The sequence below is a fragment of the Stegastes partitus genome, unplaced genomic scaffold (assembly GCF_000690725.1).
Source record: "Stegastes partitus isolate 25-593 unplaced genomic scaffold, Stegastes_partitus-1.0.2 Scaffold59, whole genome shotgun sequence".
Lineage (NCBI taxonomy): Eukaryota > Metazoa > Chordata > Actinopteri > Pomacentridae > Stegastes > Stegastes partitus.
The window spans coordinates 280,767-300,816 of record NW_007577790.1 but is presented as its reverse complement, the minus strand read 5'-3'; the positions used below and the strand labels follow the sequence as shown (position 1 = coordinate 300,816).

Here is a 20,050-nt window from a genome sequence, read left to right as displayed (position 1 = left end):
TTCATCTTCCCACCTAATGACATGAAGAAGAAGAAAAAACAGTAAACAAATAAGAATTAGAATTACAAATAGTCCCCTGTGTAAAAAAATACTGGATTCCTGTGTCAGCTTAGTTCCTGTCACTTTGTTTATAGCACAGAATGACAGTGCAAGAACTGAAGGTCCTCCTGCTGAGCTCAGACATTGCTCTGTGTGGGTGCACACACAAATCTCTGTGTGTGTGAGTGTGTGTGTGTGTGTGTGAGAGAGAGAGAGAGACGCCGCAGACAGCTAGGTCAATGTGGTCAGCACAGTAGGAAGGCTGGTGCATCTGTGTTTCTGAATTTGACTCAGTATCCTACATTTTTCTGTCACTCACTCGCTGCACAAAACTGATGCTTGTTTACCAGCTGCTGGTGTCTGCATTGCAGACCTGCAGGCAAATGCAGAGAATTAGACTTGAAATGTTGTTGGTTAGATGTGTCGTTTACAACCTGGAAACTTTGTAGCTGCATCTGAACAGGGTGTTGTACTTGTGCTGACCAGCAAGTGACCTTCATCGCCTCCCCTTTTGACACCTTTACTGAGCATGACAGGGCTTCTGACGAGTGTGGGCGTGCCTGCAAGCACAGACGCTTCAAACAGGCGTAATCTTTCTGCTTGGTCAGAGGCTAAAAACGCAGCTGGATCTTTCAGGACTTGTTGTCTTTTGTTACACCATAACTTGCTAGTTGACAGGAGAGTGGCTAAATATCACGGGAGCGAAAGAGGCACTTGGAACAGATTGTTAGTGCCCTATGGCGCTAGGCCTTTAACCCCTTGGCTGGCAGAAAAGAAATGGCAGGTCTGTCTGGCGAGCAACGAAGCAGCAAAATCCAGGCTGTCTGTCACTGACAACAGTGATGACAAGGGAAAGTGCGGTTCCACTGCAGTGACGTTTACAGCGTTATATGTATTTAACTTTTATTAATCCACAGAGGATTTGCCATGTACATAATCTCCATTTGAACAACATGCAGCTTCACATTCATGGAGTGACATGATGTACATTCATACCTGATAGGTTACTAACGAGTAGATTCAGCTCCAGTGGAGCCTTGTTCAAGTGCACCGGAGCAGCTGTTGAGAAAGGAAAAAGGGCTACTGATTTTTTTTCCCCTGCTTATGTAAAAGGTTTTAAAATAGGGCTGAAAAATGTATTGAAATATTATTAGAACAGCAATATGACCAAGTGCAATGTCGAGGGGTTTTGAATATTGTTCAGTCCCAGTGTTAAATCAGAAGAATGTATTTATTTAATTTTTAAAAAATGTATTATCACCAGTGTAAATGTTTTGAGCTGTTCTGATTTTCACAGACAATGTAAAGACCTAAAAATATTCAGTGACAATATACACACAGAAAACCATATGGATATATATAGACTATTGGTGGAATGCAATTAACTAAATTAATCTAAATAATTAGAAACTTTGTAATGAATTAATTGTGATTAAATACATTTTTGTCAAATAGCAATATTTGACACAATAAGCAAAGTTTTTTTCTATTTAGATAGATTTATTCGACAACTGAATCAGTGCATACACATATAGGGGAACTTGAACAGCAATAACATCTCTTTTCCATCAGACCAAGATTTTGTGATAAGAAAATAGGAAGAAAAATGGCTAAAGTTTTGATAGAATTACCAATATTATCCTTTATATAATGCAAGTATGTTTTTATTAAGATGATTACTGCCGTATACACAGACATCTTAGGAGTGTTCAGTGTAGCAGTATATTTTTGTTTAATTTCCTTTTGCTTCTATGAGTATAAGTGTGTGCTTGTATTGTCAGATAAAGAGCTTTACAGTTTAGATCTTCAGAATAATGTCACAGTAAATTGAGTCAAAGGTAGACTCTCCATGTGTGGATTTGATCACTTCTTGCCAGGGATATGAGTCGACAGTCCAGCTGATCTAAACCTTTAGGCTACTGTTGAACTGTTGTGAACCCGCTTGTATGTGTATTTCAGCCTTTTCACTCCGACTGCCTTTCTATTCCCCTTTTTGGCTCATCTCTTCTCTTTGGCATCTCCCTCCCATTGCTGGCTTTAAACTAAGCCCTGGAAATGAAAGTGCTTTGAGGATAAGCGGTGCACTCCGAGGCGTTATGAGTGTCTAGGATGAAAGTGCAGATGTGGCGCTAGAGAGGGAAAAAGGTCAAAATAGTTCAGGGACATTATGAGCCAGGTAAAGAAACAATACCCATAATCTTCTTTTACTTGCAGGACATAAATTCAGTCATTTTGGCTTCTGAGCTATTGTGGGTGGCTTGTTTTGTTGTTGAAAGCTGTTGTTAATCTCATTTGCAGCTCCAACATGGCTACAGCTCACAAAGCATACTTCATATTTGTCAAGTTTTTATACTTTTCATTAGCTACCACTCAGTCCCATTATTTGGAATTCACAAAAAAGATTCCACATTGCTCTGTAATTCACCTGCCAGCTTGTTCAGCTGTTGCTAAGCAAAAGCATTTTCACCGCATACACCAGCCAATGGCAAAACAAACTCAGAACAATGACCCAGAGCAGACAGCCCATCATTGTCTAACCATTCCCTTCATCGCCTCAGTTTGAAATGTTAAAAAATGTTCTCTGCAGCAGTTGTCTCTTCTAAAAGATGTCTCTTCATTGCAGCTTGTAAATCTCAGAGGCTACAGAGATTGTTTTACCCTATCAAAGTTTGCAGTTGCCGCATTATCAATGTGGGGATTTTACAGACCACGTTTCAGGAAGCAGGTTAATATGGTTGGCACACAAAGCTGCATCCTCATATCTGGTATGAGAGCAGACTAGTTATGAAAACATTATGTAAGCCAGGTTGTTTAACTCGGAGGTGAAGGTGAAGGGTTGGGTTCAGTTCTGTTTCAGTTCATTCAAAACAAGAGTTCAACCTTACATTCATGTCTTACTGAGCGAGCCTTCGTGGTATTCACTGTTTGTTCTAATGCTCCAAATTTTAAGAAAAATAACTCACTTAAAGCTTATTTGTCAAAGGTGTTGGTCAGAGTTATGAAGCTACAGAGACTCATCATTGTCCAACTCTTTCCCATCTTACAAGATCTTTGTCTTTTGTACTTAAGTAAAAGTGCCAATACCACAGTGTAGAAAGGTCATGCATTTACATTTATACTTGAGTAAAAGTACAAAAGTACTTGCATGAAAGTAGAATTAAAATACCAAACTAAAAGTACTCAAAATAATGTATATTGTTGATGCGCTAATCTGTTCATCCCTGTAATAATTAAGCTGCTGCAGACGATTTCACTACTTCTTACAGTTTGGCTGGTGGGTAGCTTGAGATCAGCACATTTTTATCTTCTCATTAAAAATGTTTATTACATTATAATTTATTAGTTTTCTTCAGTCCAAAAACAAGCGATTGCAGGTTTAGGTTGTGAGTATTTTTGTGCCAAGAGGAATCCGGAAACAGTGATATACTTCACATTTGTAACACATTTCAAAGCTACATCTTTTTATTATGATTGTTTGACTTTTCTGAAATCAATATCCTTTTGTTTTGTTCTGTAGGCTTAACTGCACTCCCTGTGCAGGGCTCTGCCCTAAGGTGTGTATGGGTCTGAAAACAGTGGACTCTGTCACTGCTGCCCAGGCTTTAAGAGGCTGCACTGTTCTCAACGGGAGCCTGGTCATCAACCTACGTGGAGGAAGTGAGTGTCTGTGGTTTGTTTGGTCGAATCTGATTACAGTGTACAACAGATCAGCACAGCAGAACAACAAACAGAGAGATATTGACATTACACAAAACCAGGAAAACACATCAAGAGCATGCAGCTAAGCAAACAACAAAGTAAATTCAAGAGGAAATTAAATAAAAACTATGATCAGCTTGATCATTTTGAAAAAATGGAAATATCTAAAAAAAAAAATTAAAAAAAAAACACACAGATGAAATGTAAAAAATGGTCTCAGACAATGTGAACAAACATTTAGTAATTGCATAAGTTAACTTAGCTTACTGAGTTGATAAGTAGCTTTTGGTTTCTTGTATGGCAATAAAGACAAATAATTCATAGTTTCTTTTAGATATGCACACACATTCACAGTAATTCTGTCCAAAGACAAAAACCAAACAGAACAGGGCTGCATAATTTCTAATTCATTTGAAAAACATGACATTTATACGTATGTTAAATGCAGTCATGAAAATATAAAAGCTGACAGCGTACTGAAAACAAAAAATTGAAAGCAGGCAGCAGGGAACAGTTTGTTGCCAGAGAACAGCTGTATTTTGTACTAACCACACTGTAGAGTCAGAAGTCACTGTAAGGGCTTGTGTCTTTTGGTTTGCTGTAGACAACATAGCAGCTGAACTGGAGGCCAGCCTGGGCCAGCTGGAGGAGATCACTGGCTACCTGACAGTACGACGTTCCTACGCCCTTGTATCACTCTCATTTTTCCGTAAACTCCGTGTTATTCGTGGAGAGGAACAGGAAATCGGGTGAGACTCTGTCTTCTTAGCCCATCCTATCCTCGCCATGTCACTGCCTTCTCCTGTAATTATGAGTTAAAAGCAGAAGGACTGACCTTTTCAAAATGTCTTTCTGTGGTAACTGTTTTTAGTAAGACTTTTCCAAATCATACATGAGGCTTCATTCAGACGAGGTGGAAGACGCATGTAGCACAATGGGCTAGGATAGGATAGGCATATGATGCAAATTGAAGGCTAACCCTGCTCAGATATTTTTCTACTCATGTTACTCAAGAAGCTTTTTATACCCTGTGGCAAATATCATATATCATGAAAAATATGTTCATGCTTCCTTCAATGTTCTTTTCCAGAAATTACTCGTTTTATGCCCTGGACAACCAGAATCTGCGGCAGCTCTGGGATTGGTCCAAGCACAAGCTGACTATCCTGCAGGGACGCATGTTTTTTCACTACAACTCCAAACTCTGCATGTCTGAGATCCGCAAGATGGAAGAGGTGACAGGAACCAAAGAGCGGCAAGTCAAGAGCGACATTGCCTCCAAGACCAACGGAGACCAGGCCTCATGTAAGAACCTCAGCTCTGCAGACATGTCAGTTGTTGCAGGAATACTATGGCAACCGACAAAACAGAGTCGTGCCCAGCACAGATGCAAACATAGTCATAGTTATTGTCATGATGGTCATTTCCTGGCCTTATGTTTGCAGATGTCCTCCTGCAGACCTTTTACTGACATTGTTTAACTAGGAACAACCAACACAGAAAAGCCCAGATATCTGTTAAACATGGCAACATCGTAATATAGATGTGATGCTAATTTTGTCCTTATCCTTTTCATCCAAGTACACAAGTCCAGAGACAGGGTGCGGGAATGAGTTCATTGTTTTTTATACAGATAGAAGCGATCTGTCATCGAAGTGACTATATTTTTTTAAATAAGCGTATCAGTGGAAAGATTTTAGCTAGAGCCAGTACTTGCTTTTTGGGTCAATGCTGATACTAATTTGTAAGGATATCATTGTTTTTTTTTACAAACTTCTGTTACTTACTAAAAACTACATGTGCTTAGTGTATTACAAACGATGGAGTCAGAGCTGCTCTACTGGACAAACTATTTGATGACACAATTTCTAAATTACCTCAAGCACCCTTTTCTGTGTTATTTTCTTTAAAGAAAACTTTTCGCTGCATATCAGACAACATATAAGCTGACACTGATAGATGTGTGATACAGAAATATCTGAGCTGAAAGAAACTTACATTCAACATGTGGGGTCCTCTTCTGTTCCTACAGATCTCGAGTCTGTCTCTAGCTGCGTTTCCATAGAATTGTCAAGTGAATTTAAAGCAACATTTTTGAACTGTCGAAAGAGGCAAAATGTGTGGCGTGTGAATAGAGAAGCTCACTGTTCAGTTTAGTTTGATTGAAAGGCATGATTGCTCCATTTTCTTAGAGCTTTTTCTGCTGACAGCTGTTATAATTAATTGATGTCTTTTCCTTTGTACGCTCAGGTGAGAACCATGTGCTGAAGTTTACTCAGATCCGAACAATGAGTGATAAGATAATGGTGAAGTGGGAAGCTTTCTGGCCTCCAGACTTCAGGGATCTGCTGGGCTTCATGGTACTCTACAAAGAAGCGTAAGTTATTCTCCTTAGTCAGCCACAGTCTCTATCAGCCTTGGATCTCTGCCAATACTGTTTTCAGCTTCCTAAGTACTTTATAGATAACAAAAAGCTGAGTGGAAGCATGCAGATCAGTGTGAACATCAATTCCTGCCCCGCTGATTCATTTGTGGCAAAATATAGTAGTATAGAAAAGTATAGTATAGTAGTATAGAAAAGTATAATCTTCTAAACGATCAGATACATTTGTGGAAAGTTTCACACACTGTACCTCAGGTGACCTGGCTCAGGTAGCCAACTGTGTTGTTTTCTCCTTTCTTACAGGAAGGTTAGTTTCTTTAAAGGCTTTTGTGAATATGTTTAAGATGAAGGAAGTAAAATAAAACAAGTAACATAATACATTTACTTTTTCACCCACTGAACCCCAATAAGTTTCGAGGCGTTTTTTGTTCTTAAAACATTTTTTGTCATTATAGGCTCATTTTTCACTGTAGTTTATGGTCCTGCACCTCTATTGAAACTGTACACATATGGTTAAAAGTAGAGACAACTCAGACAACAACAGTAATTTGTACAGTATACCAAAGTTATAATGCCATTATACTTGTTTTTTTGTTTTGTTTTTTTTAAAGCAAAAGTTGTTGTTTTTTTTGATTACTTATTTTTACAAAAACAAGAAAAATTCTGCAATCAACATGCCCATCATTTTTTATGTCCACAGGTATTACCAATACTAGAAGACATTTGTTACTCTGTGAACACAGTCTACAGCTCAGCTAAAATCCCAGAATTTTTCTCAGTTGTGTCATGCAGCACAGTATTGTTTTTGTTTTTATGGAATCTGGTTATTGAAAAACATTTGTTTTTGATAAATTAAGACTTGTAAAAAAATATGATGATGATTAAATATCCCAATTTTAAACTCAGGTTTAATGAAGTTTTTCCACAGAACAGCACGGCACAGTTAAAAAGAAGTCCTTTTATTTTATCTGTTTTTAAAGTTTTAGGTGATAAATGGTGTAATTTTGTAACAATGTTTGTGTGTAATAACTTGTCTGTTAAACTTTCCACTGGGTTTATGTGTCATTTTACCAAAATAGTTTCTTACCTAGTAATACGACAATTTCTTTGACACCATATACTGTGAGGTTTAAGAGCACTCTTGTAGCAATGTCAGACTGGCATCAAATTTGATTTCCGTAGAACCAAAAGTATTGTCTTTCATCACAAGTATTTGGGTGAGTATTTAGTAGAATGCTCGTAGCAGCTCATATAGCAGCCTCAGCTTCAAGCAGACATGAAAAAGGGGCGACAGAGTTCTGATAAGCTCACCTCACTTAAGGCAGTTTATCAGACTTTGAGCAGCTGCCTCTGGAGCTGTGTGAAGGATTTATACGACTTTCCACTTCCGCAGTACATCAACTCACTCAGTGTAAAACTGGTAATTTGTTGTAATGTACAAAACTGCATGAGTCCTTCTGTAAGAGGGTGTTCTATACTTACAGATTGAGCTCCAGCGCTGTCACCTGCTAACTGCAAATCAGGCTGTTAGAATGTGGGATGAGGAGAAAAAAAAAGAAAAGGAAATCTAGATATTTATCACATCAAACCAGCCAAGGAAGCATTTTAAACTGAGCACCATAGAAGGAAAAAGGTTATGCCTAAGAATCTGAGTGATCGGAAAAGACACAATACATCATCACAACAACAAATATGATCTTACTGTTCAGTTCTGCTATGCATTTTACATGTAAATACAATATTTTTGTTTGAAGTTGAAACTCAATATACGTTCTGAAGTGAAAGTTTCATTTGGATACCGCTGTTGTTTTTTCTACAATAGACCTTTTCAGAACGTAACAGAGTTTGATGGGCAGGACGCCTGCGGCTCCAACAGCTGGGTAATCGCTGATGTGGACCCGCCACGCCGAGCCACCGAGGGGGACAAGGAGCAGTTTGAACCTGGTCATCTCATTCTGCCTCTGAAGCCCTGGACACAGTACGCCATCATGGTGAAAACCCAGCTCTCAGCTTCTGACGAGCACCAGGTCCATGGAGCCAAGAGCGAGATCATCTATGTTCGCACCAACGCCACCAGTAAGACTAATTTGTGTCGAATATTGGTTCTTAACTCCTTGATGTGTTTAAATTATTAAATAACCAGTGACTGAATCTGTATTTTCAAAATCTGATGATGCTTCTGCAACGTTTCAATTTACACCCTGAAGAAGGGTGTTGTGGGGTATAATGTTCCTGGTCCCACAACTTTGCTGTGTTGGTTCCTCTTTACTGCTGTTGTATTTTTTTTGGCAAATGGGTTAAGAAATAGATTCACGTGAAAAGTGTTTCATCCATGATTTTTAGTCATCATCTCACAGATGTGCTCAGGCGAATCATGAATCAGGTGGTCTTAGTCAGTGTAATTGAAGCTCAAAATATTTTTTTTTTCCTTGGACTCTTATTTTCATACATCAAATGCATGCAACTGCAAAACACTGTGCCTGAACGCATCCTGTGTAGACAAAGACAGAGCACTGCAGCTGCAATTCAGCTAATGTGCTACTCATGCTACACCTTATGTGCAGACGTGGTGTTAAATCCACTGTGCACTACCTGCCTAGCAACAAACACAGTTAATGACTGGCTAGTGGTCATTGTGGAGCATTTAGCAGCCAAGGACACAAACATTCCAAGTGAATGCTAATCTGCAGCTTCTTAACTGCTGGATGTGCAAATAAAGTGCTGTGTTCAGAGCTTGTTTCCTCTGCCCCTAGGTGACCACCAAAACAGTAACTGCATGTGTTAAAAAATAAATAAATAAATAAAAACTATCCCAACTATTGGAAAAATTGTGAATATTTAATTTGGTAATTGGACAGGCTAAGAATCACTCAACCCTTGCAGAAGACTATTTATACATTCTCTGGTGTATATCCAAACATTCTTATAAAACACAGTGAAAACCAAGTCAGAGCCTAAAAGAATAACAGCTTCTTAAAACATCAGGTTTTGGTCAGCTCTAGGTTATGAGTTGTTAAGCTCTCGTAGTGGAAAAGGTCAGTGTCTTCTTCTGTACTAGAATTCAACTATATTTAGGGTCATCCTGTGGTGTTACTATCATTGGCTGGTGGAGTCAGTGTTGTGTGTGTCAGTCTCACAGCTGCCAAAATGTCCTTGGCACAAGAACAGGGAAGAGGAAGACAGATGGCACGATTTGCCTAGGGTGCCACCGACCTACTGGACCCTGCCTTGTGTGAGGTGTCTGCATCAGTCAGTCACGCAGCAATCATAAACCTTCCCCAGTACCTAATTGTTTTTTACCACCCACAGAGTCTGTCATGTGCAGTTTGGGTTCATCACAGTTATGATGGCCTGTCTAGCTGGCTTCCTTTTAGACAATGTACATTTCCTTCCTGATAGACCGCATCAAACATGGCATCCCTCGTTCGCACGAAACAGGCTCCCAGCAGATACGCATCAGTCAGTGAGGGTTGTTTTTTACCCATCTGACTGCCGCTCCAGGTTTCTGGTCTGTGTCACATCTAACCAGCATACCTCATCAGAAGGGCAAAGCTGTCATTACAAATAAGCTGTTGCTGGTGAAACGTAGTCTGACAATGTGGTCCGACCAGTGTGCTGCATCGTCTCGAAACAAGGACAACATAATCACACTGTGACAACAAAGCTCAGGCCTGTGCTTCTCCTCAGGGTTTAGTCTGACATCCCCACCCACCACTTTTTCTACATATATATCCTCCTGCTCACATAATCTTCCCATAGCATAGAAATGTCAACATGTAAACCTTGTTTGATTCTCCAAAGTGTGACTCCACTTCAGGCCAGGACACTTTATAGGCCTCCCACTCGAAAATCTGATTGAGTTTCAAAAAAACACAGCTTATCAGATGTACAGCGATATAAGTCAAGTGTTCATGCTACAAGCTCATAACCTCGTTTTCTACTTGCAGCACCAAATACAACCTTTATTGTCAGGTGACCGTATGTAATGCAAGTGAACGATCACAAAACAGGTCTTTGTGTAGACGAATAAAAGAACAATCTCACCTGAAACAGTAATTATATAGCTGCCTAAGATATTTTCAGAAATATTGAAACTCAAAAGCATTGCACATTTGCGGCTGATGCCAAAGTCCCCATCCTGTGTTTGCAAATCACACACTGACTGAGATTTCACTCATGCAGCACTTAGAGTGCTTATCATGTAAAGTGTGTCACCACAAAATGACTGGTGTGATGCTCAGAGGTCATTACAGTAAACTGCAACCAAAAAAACCTTGTCAACAAGTCAACTGATGTAAAAATGAAACTAAAACAAAACAACCTTGAAAATAAGTTGGCATTTTTTTCAAAATTAATCATGTAAAATGAAGGTTAGAAACTAAAAACTAGAAGTGAAACTAATAACCTAAACCTCATTTAACCAAATTTTTTTTTAAAAAAAGACCTACATTAAAACAGTACATGGAAAACTAGGACTGAACTAAAGCTGACACATATATACCAATCAAGAGTCACAAGATACAACTGAGAAATTTACAAACATGAACAAAAAACTATATTTTTAAGTGGAAAATGCTACTAACAATCCACATTTCTTCATTTGGTTTTGCATAAAAACCTCTAAGTGTAAACTGAAACACTGGATCCTAAAGCTGAACACATTACAAGCATCAAGCAGTCTGCCAACAAAACAAAACTGATGGGGAATACCCGGAGCAGGCAGCTGTGGGTCACAGAGCAACACTGTGCCAGTAAGTGTGTTCCATTATTTGTACGGTAATTTGAAATGCAAATTGGACTGAAACAGCACTTGTCCTCTGGCATCTTTAACAATTGCCAGTGATTAATTTGCAGACTTGCAGCGCTAATTGTGACACAATCCAAGACAAGGTATTAAATCACTCACTCTCAAAATCACTAATAAGGGCATGCATTTGTTTCAATTTTACTGGATGATCTTAAGATTAATAGTTGTTTTGTGTGTGAATGTCTTTACATGAGAAAAACAGGAAACTCACAAAGCTGCAGCACATGATCAACAGATTCGAACAGTAATCTTGGACAACAACTCGTTAGAAATGTTTAGATATTTAAAAACTTTTATTTACAGTTTTTACTGTAAATAAAACTGTTTTCACATTGATATAATATATAAAATACCATGTATGAGCTGAAACAGAAAACAAGTCCCAAACCTACAGGGAGGGCTGCCACACAATGTAACTCTCTGAACCTCAAACATTTCAAAGCATTTCTCTGCTTTTCTTCCATTTTACTCTCTGTGGGTTCATTTTTCATGCACCTCTGTGAAAATAGTGCAGCTACGGCTGAAGAGGACCACAGAACTTTTTTGTTCTTTTTACAGAATCTGGTTAGCGCAGTCTGGGGGTTTTTTTGGTAATTTTTTTTGTTTTATTTGCTTTTTAATGAAACACAAGGACATGATTCTGATATCATAATCTTAAGCTTTGATGTGGTTAAGTTTTTCAGAAGGTGGAAAATCTAATGATTCTTGTTTGTTAAAGTTTCTAGCTCCGACAAAGGTGTCATACAGACATACTACTTCCATTTAATTAACGGAAAACATCATATCCAGGTGAAGAGCTATCTGCAAATCAAATGAAAGTTCAAAAGTCTCCCAAGAGCTGTTCTCACACATTGCTGTTTGGCTTTATGTCTCTGTAGTAGGTTTTAGAGTAAATTGCAGTCAACATTTATTTAATCAAACAAACAAACAAAAAAAGATTTTCCAGTGACCCTTTAGCAGAGCAGCACTTACCACTCTGAGAGGACACAGATGAGAAGATGCAGTTCGGTTTGTTTTTGAATAACAATAAAATGTCAACAGCTCCCCCTTTTAAAAGGAAATCAAACTGTGAACAGCTTCATCCTTTAGTTGACCCCTCTGACCGATCACACTGTTATTGTAGGGTAATTTAAGAGCCTCCAGTAATGCTTAATTTTAGAGATTCACAGTGAATTCAGAAATATACTAAAAGAAACATTGGCCTCAGTACTAAATGAACATTGACTTCATGCACGTCAGGCTAAACATTCATAGTTTTGTTTTAAAATGTCATTTTCACAATTACATGTTACGAGTAGGTATAATAATACGGTACTTTCACGACGACTACTACTACTACTACTACTACTTTGCATTAGTTGGAAGTAATATGTGCATCTGCAATCCACCAAGATGAGTTGGAAAATGTCAGCATGTTGGATATCAGCAAAAATCCAACATCTCACATCCGTACTTCATCTATTTAAATTCAGATCCCAAGTTGGTTTATATAAGTACAAATACATATTGAAGAACTAAATTCTTTTCTTTTCTTCCTTTTTTCTGCAATGTCTCTGTTTTGTAGAACCCTCAGTCCCGCTGGACCCAATTTCCTCGTCCAACTCTTCTTCCCAGATCATCCTCAAGTGGAAACCTCCCAATGACCCCAACGGCAACATCACTCACTACCTGGTCTTCTGCCAGCGCCAGCCAGAGGCCAGCGAGCTCTACAAGTTTGACTACTGTCAGAAGGGTGAGCCGCATTGTTTGTGGTTGTGTATCTTGTGTCTAGTACTGAGTGACTGGTTTGTGTGTCTGTCTGTTGAACCCTGTTTCCATTATCTGGAGAGCTCTTCTCACTCAAAAGCTCTCGACTGCTACAAGTTGCTGCTGTCTATTCATATGTAATGTCTACTCATGTGTAATGACATTGTGATCTCCTTCTCCTTGATGGATAACTTATATCAAGATATGTGTTGTTTTTCAAATTAAAAGTCAGCTTTTCAAAGACTCACAAAAGTTGGTTAGACACTACGGCCAAAAACATATTTTTTCAAGCACCGCTCAGTTTTGAGATTTCAGGATTTTCTGCTTCCAGAACACATTTTCTCTTAAACTAAAGAAAAGAACTTTCAAACTACACAGCACTGACACATTCAAGATCTTCCTCTCACTCCAGCTCAGGTTCAAGCAAAGTCCATCCATTTTTCATGGCTAAAGTATTTTGGTTGCTGTCTGACCTATGTTGATGCCATCCGTGCCTTTTTATGTTAGCACACAATCAAGTCCAAACTTTCATCTTTGGAACTGTCATAACTCCTACACACCCAGAGAGATTGGAGTCCGCAGGGGGACGTGTCACTGGTAATTTATCTCCGCTAGAGAGGGTTAGACCTGAGGATGACAATGACAGCCATGACCCCTCAGGCGTGTGTGGGGGACGGTGTGTACATGGATATTTGTGCATAAAACTGTTTTATATCTGTGCTTGTTGCACCTGTCAGCCCACTCTGTCTGTCTAAATGTATTTTTTTTCCCCCTCTGGTGCTTGACTCCATTTTATCAGGGATGAAGTTACCATCGCGGGTACCCACTCAGGTGGACAGTGACGAGGAGCAGAAGTGGAATCAGACAGAGGAGCAGGGCCAGGGGACCCGATGCTGTGCCTGCCCCAAAACTGACAAGGAGCTCAAGAAGGAGAAAGAGGACTCAGAGTACCGCAAAACCTTTGAGAATTACCTCCATAATGAAGTCTTTGAGATCAAGTAAGACTCCGAACTATGTTGGAACAATTATTTTCTGCATTGTGAACTTTTTGGAGCTTAATTATTGATGAACATTACCCTCAAGAGAATCATTTAAGTTTGAGTGGAGTTGGAGTAAACAAGAAAGGATTTTAGATACTTTTTTTTTTTTTTGGTCCTCACATTTTCAAACTCAATCAAGTTCAACATTGTTTTCAGTTTAGTCTGGCTTTAATTATGTATTACTTTTAATTATGTGTATCCAGTAATGTGTTCTGTTTGTTCATGTTGGTGCCCGTATGTACTGAAATTGAATTTCTTGATGGGGGCAACAGAGTAAATATCTTTCTATCTTTCCCTCACAACAAATTTAAGTTCATGCCCAGCACACTCATAAAAGTGGCATGATTCAGCCTTATTGTGTTGTATTATAGTTGTTGCTGACGTACTGGGGATTCAGCCAAAGCTTTCTTTCACAACCATCCACCTGTTGCGTGTGTGGACAAGCAGAAGAATCTATTTGTAAATACAGACAGGTGACACATTAGGGGAAAACTCTAACCCTTGAACTGTGACATTTTGCTGGCGTGGTTTGGTTCCACATGTCCCTTTAGAAGGAAGGTTCACTGCAGATAAATACAAAGTTGTATTGAGTGATGAAACATTTCTAACCTGATGGTAGTGGTCTCATCCAGGATGCCCTCATACAGAGGACACGGGGGTCAGGGAGTGCTTTGTTAGAATTAATGTGAATCATATGCTACCACCTTCACAATCATCAGATCTCAATCTGCTTGAACATGTCTGACAACACTCTCCACCACACCGTCAAAACATCAAATAAGGAAATAACTTTCCAGAGATTTTAAAGTCTTGGAGAATCAGTGCCAAAGCACACAGAAGCTGTTCTGATGGCATGTGGTGGCCCAACACCTTACTGAGATGCTTTGTGTAGGTTTTTCCTTGAAGTTGGCACCCTATCGTCCTAGAATAAGATTGTTCTAATTCATGGTTATCAAAGTTCTTATATTATTATATATGTACATATTATATATACAGTATATATGTTGGGTTATACTCGAAAAGGTGGTTCATACAACCACAATACATGTAAAAAGCATTTCAAACATCCATGCAGGAAGGTGGAGTGCAAAGCCAGCCACAGATAATGTTGGGTTTAAAAAAACTCATCAAACCCTACGTGTGTCCTCTGTTGAAGAAGTGTGTTTCTGTCTTTTCAAGTTTTATATTTCTTTAAATGTCTTGTGCTGTTTCTCCAATTTAATGACTTTTATATATTCTGTAAAGCACCTTAAACTTGTTTTTTCCTTGTGTAGGCGCTCGAGACAGCGACGCTCTGTGATGGGCATCGCCAACCGAACGCACCCCTTCGTCACCACCACCCCCAGCCTGCCGGGGGGCACCGGCACCCCTGACGACGAGGATGAGGAAACCTTTGAAAGCACCAAGACCGTAGTCACAGTCCACGCCAAGGAGTCCACGGTCATCTCCAGCCTACGCCACTTCACCAGCTACCAGATCGAGATCCACGCCTGCAACCACCCAACCGACGCGGCCCGATGCAGTATGGCAGCATATGTCAGCGCACGCACAATGCCTGAACGTAAGGAGATAGTTCTCCGTCTGTCAGTGCTGTAATGTTTTCTATCTGTCATCATCTGAGTTTTTCCCCTTCCTGTAGAATTTTCCTTATTGGCAAAGAAAGAAAACTCGTAGATTCATGCAGTGATAACATCGTTTGTGTATTACTGAGGTTTTGTATTCTGAATCAAACATTTTATTTTACATAAAATAATTAGAAAGGAATCATGTACAGTAACAGTCACACACACAAAAAAAAAGATTCCTGACTCTGCAGTTCCCCTTAGCTTCGCCTTTCACCTCATTGATTTGGTTTTTACTGCCAGTTACTGTTTTGGTTGAATTGCCAGCTGTTTCCAGTTTGGCAGCGAAAAGACAGATATGTTTTTCAGCATTTGATATAGAGCAATACTGGATCACACAAAATTATATGTCAATTAAAAAACTCTTAACTTTGGTTTCTGTAAAATATGCTCCTGAACAATAATGTCATTACAAGCCTGGGTTTCTTACTGTATCTGACCCATTGCTTTACACTGAGATTTGTTTATCCCTGTGAGTCCCTAAAACCTGCCAGTGGGTTTTAAATGCTTGTTATAATTTTTTTTGTTTGCCAAAATTACACCATGTATCATCAGAATCAAGTGTCGCATTTCCATAAGCTCTTAAACTTGTGTCACCATGTGTGACTTTCAGTTTTGTCGGAAAACTTACTAAAAACTTGGCCTAAATTTGTGTTATTTCGTTAAAATCCCTTTACTCTATATTGGTCTAAAAAATAAAGCATTTGCACAAACCAAATTCTTTAAAAAAAACTATAGCATGTCGAGTCACCATGTTTTCTAGTATTGGTAACACCTGTAGGTACATGGAAAAGTCTTGTACATGATGACTCCATTTTTTTATAAATTCAACTTTTGTTATACTGCACAAAAGGGATTTTTGAAGTCTCTACTTCTAGCTGTGGTTGTTTTGTTTCCATAGTGGTGCAGGACTTTATATTGCAGTGAAAAAATAGCCCACAGTGAGGAAAAATGTCACAGAAATTTAAAAAAAAAAAAAAAAAGAGCAAGAGAAAAAGATACACAGAGGGAGTGTCTTCAGCCTGTATCAAACCAGGGATATTGTGGCTGCAATGGGATTATAGCCACAAGGAAAGCAGCTCATCACCTATTTACTCCAAGCAAGCCAGAGCTTTAATAGAGACATGAATCATGAAACCATCTCACCTTGTTCTCTGCAGACAAAGCTGATGACATCTCAGGTCCCATCAGTTATGAGGTGACAGAAAATACAGTACACATCACCTGGCAGCAACCCACAGCCCCTAATGGTATGATCATCCTGTATGAGGTCAACTACAAGAGACTGGGAGACACTGAGGTAAAGAAATGTACACACTCACACATTTACAGACACATTTGTCATGGCTTTATTGCTTTAGTATATGTAGTATTGTGAATCTTGAGTCTCTGTGCACAAGTTCACTGTGAGTCCACTGTTGTTCACTCCAACACAGCCTACTCCTACCCAAAGAGCAATTTTACCGTCCTTCTTCTCATTAAACACAATGGCTGGAGCCAGTAATGAGAAAAAAATGACATTTGTCCATCTTTGTCTGGCCATGCAGCACAGACAGCCAAGTGAGGCAATGCTTAATACACAAGATGTACTTTGAAATTTGGCTTTGTGGTGTCAGTAATTTAATTAGTGGGATAACCTTGATAGCAAAGTATTTTTAGCATTGCTTCATGTTTTAGGCACCATGGAGATAGGTCAACAAAACATCAGGTCAGTGCCGAAAGCTGTTAGTTGCTGTGGTAAACAATTAAAAAAAAAACAAAAAAAAAACAACTCAGATGTCCGCAGTAAAAAAACATTAAAAAACACAAACCTGTTTTAAGCAAGGGAGATGACAAAGTGTCAGTATGAAATGAGTCAAAACTTTATTTTAAACTCGGAAATTATGAAACAGCTGTCCTCGGCCTAAACCTCCGCGTTCTTGTTCTGCAGGAGCTGCACTACTGTGTGTCGAGGAAAATGTACAAAGCGACCCGTGGCTGCAAGCTGAAAGTGATGCATCCTGGGAACTACACAGTGAGGATCCGGGCCACCTCGCTGGCTGGGAACGGATCGTGGACTGAGCCCACATACTTCTATGTCCAAGACGCAAGTAAGTCTCTATTAGGACAAACTGAGCCCAGACTTTGTTTTAGTTTTAGTCAGGTTTAGTGGGAAAGTAACTTCATGATTTTCATTGTCTGAAAAATGTTTAGAAATCATTAAAAGACTCTGAACAGTAAATTTGGTTGAATTAGTCAGTGGTTTGAGTTTTGTCTGTGGCCATTTACATGACACATCCATTCATGCACTCCAGTATGTAAGCTGACTGCCATCTAACGGCACTATATTTGAATATATGTAAAAATAAGTTTAAAAAACAGCACATTTTAACAAACAAAAATCAACAAATCAAGCAAAGCAATCCTACATATGCATTGGTTTATGTTAAAACATTAAATAGTGTATGTGATTTCGATCATAAATAGTCTAGTCTCAAGTTTTTCTTATATTATTATCAGAAGTATTGTATATATTCTTTATAAAACTCTAGCATCAGTCACACTGAGAACCTAATCTGGAACATGAACCTTTTTAGATGTTAGACTCAAATCATCAAAAATAGGACAGCAGAGAATCAAGTGTAGTTTTTTCACATCACTCAGTTTGCCATATTTACAGATTCTTTCATAGCATATGTAGAAATATACTCTTTATTATGTTTATTGTCTATATATATTTTTTTAAAGAATCTTTGTACAGATTTATCCCTGCCAAAGACCCACTTAGGATACTTTTGCAAATCATCCTCACAATTGTGGGCACATTTTTATAAACATTTTCTAATCTGTATTTAAAGATTGGACATAGACACATTTGATAGAGTTTGAAATATGCAGCGTCGCCCATATCTCTCAGCAATTTTCCTTTAATATCTCCAATGGTCTGACTTGCATTCTGCTAGAACTGGTGCTCAATAAATATATTACATACTTAATACGTCAATAAACCAAATGCATCAATATTATCCTCATAATATTTAATGCCTTCCTATTGATGTGGGGATCTGCAGCTCTTAATACTCTTTCAATACAGCCTAGAAATAAATGTAAATGTATATAAAAGCAGAATATTAACATGAAAAACCTTGTATGACTCACTCCTCTTAATTATTGTTACCACATCCAAAGATGGGGCGAATTATATTAAAGGGGACATCGTGTTGACAGAGCAGCATATTGATCCTAGCTGTGTGGGTTTGCTGTGTGGAGCTTGTTTTTGTTCTTCACCCAAAATGTGACTCACTGTCTGGTCGGATGTGTTCAACAGGCGATCCTCTCTACATTGTGAAGATCGTCATCGGGCCAATCATCTGTTTTGTCCTGCTGCTGTTTGTGGCTGTGGCAGGATTCGTGATGTTCAAGAAAAAGTATGGGATTACATTGTCACATCCTGCTCAACACTCGGCCTCCTAATATTTTATATTTAGCCAGTAGTTATTTAATAAACGTGTTTCTTTTTTCCCTTTCAGTCAAACACAAGGTCCTAGTGGTCCCATCTACGCCTCTTCAAATCCTGAGTATCTCAGTGCGAATGACGGTGAGCAAAGAAACGCCTTTTTAGTCAAAGCTGTTTGTTTTTACTTTTAAAGTAGATTTATTTTTGATGAGATTGTTGATGGTAAGGACAACATTGAGAAAGTTTAAGAAAAACACAGGTATTTGCTGCTGTTTAGTAACACACATCTAGAAAACACATCCCTACTGTAAACTGTCCACTCAACACCATTGTCGCTTTATGTGAATTAAAGAATTAAACACACTTAATGAAGACAAGACACTTAATCTTGTTCAATACTTAGGAGGAATATTTTTTGTGCTCACATCAAATATGATTTTAAGGCATTTACGTATGAACATGATTTTGTGACATTGAAGTTAGTTTGGAAGTAAATTGTAGTCCCATTTTCAGCTTACACAGGGTGATTTGGAAACCTGAAACCTCCACTTCACTTGTCACATCAGGTTAAATGCAACACTTAAGTTAAACTTAACACGAAAAATATTTACATTTGCTCTACTAACTAGGCTCCTTAACTTACTTAACATCTTAACATTTATTGCAGGGTTTATTGCGAAATTAATTCCAGTGTTGGAAAGACACTATAGTATAGAGACCAACTGCATAATCGCATTATCGAATTTCTAGCCTTAACCCTTTTTCTCCCACTGACCTGCTTTCTTGAGTAAACTCTCTGCTGTAAGATGTTAATGGAAATGTATTTGCAGTGTATGAGGAGGACGAGTGGGAGGTGGCCAGAGAGAAGATCGCCATTTTGCGGGAACTGGGTCAAGGCTCCTTTGGTATGGTCTACGAGGGCATCGCCAAGGACATCATCAAGGGCGAGGGGGAAACACATGTAGCAGTGAAGACAGTGAACGAGTCCGCCAGCCTGAGGGAGCGAATCGAATTCCTGAATGAGGCCTCGGTCATGAAGGCCTTCAGCTGCCACCATGTGGTAATGAGAGATGTCATCTTCTTTCATCACATAGATAAGCAGAGGACATTGTGGTATCAGTTTTGGTTATCGACGATGTGTAAAAGTGCAGGAGGGAGTTTGAATCAGTGGACCACAGCTGTATGTTTTAACTACTGTTTGTCAGTGATTACAATAGGAAGTACTAAATGTCTCATCTTGTGCAAATACTGGAGCTCTCCTACATTTATTTGTGTAAG

At 38.9% G+C, this 20,050-nt stretch overlaps 1 protein-coding gene across 1 annotated transcript in view; it reads left to right on the top strand.

The window, feature by feature from the left end:
• insra (insulin receptor a) overlaps positions 1-20,050 on the top strand; it is a 58,110-nt gene that overhangs the window by 32,389 nt on the left and 5,671 nt on the right. Inside the window, exons 4-16 of the mRNA XM_008275796.1 lie at positions 3,557-3,696; positions 4,343-4,487; positions 4,829-5,043; positions 5,989-6,115; positions 7,944-8,197; positions 12,493-12,660; positions 13,474-13,672; positions 14,989-15,275; positions 16,497-16,636; positions 17,267-17,426; positions 18,644-18,743; positions 18,846-18,913; positions 19,603-19,832. Of these exons, the coding sequence (XP_008274018.1) occupies positions 3,557-3,696; positions 4,343-4,487; positions 4,829-5,043; positions 5,989-6,115; positions 7,944-8,197; positions 12,493-12,660; positions 13,474-13,672; positions 14,989-15,275; positions 16,497-16,636; positions 17,267-17,426; positions 18,644-18,743; positions 18,846-18,913; positions 19,603-19,832 (2,233 nt within the window). The remainder of the gene's footprint in view (positions 1-3,556; positions 3,697-4,342; positions 4,488-4,828; positions 5,044-5,988; positions 6,116-7,943; positions 8,198-12,492; positions 12,661-13,473; positions 13,673-14,988; positions 15,276-16,496; positions 16,637-17,266; positions 17,427-18,643; positions 18,744-18,845; positions 18,914-19,602; positions 19,833-20,050) is intronic.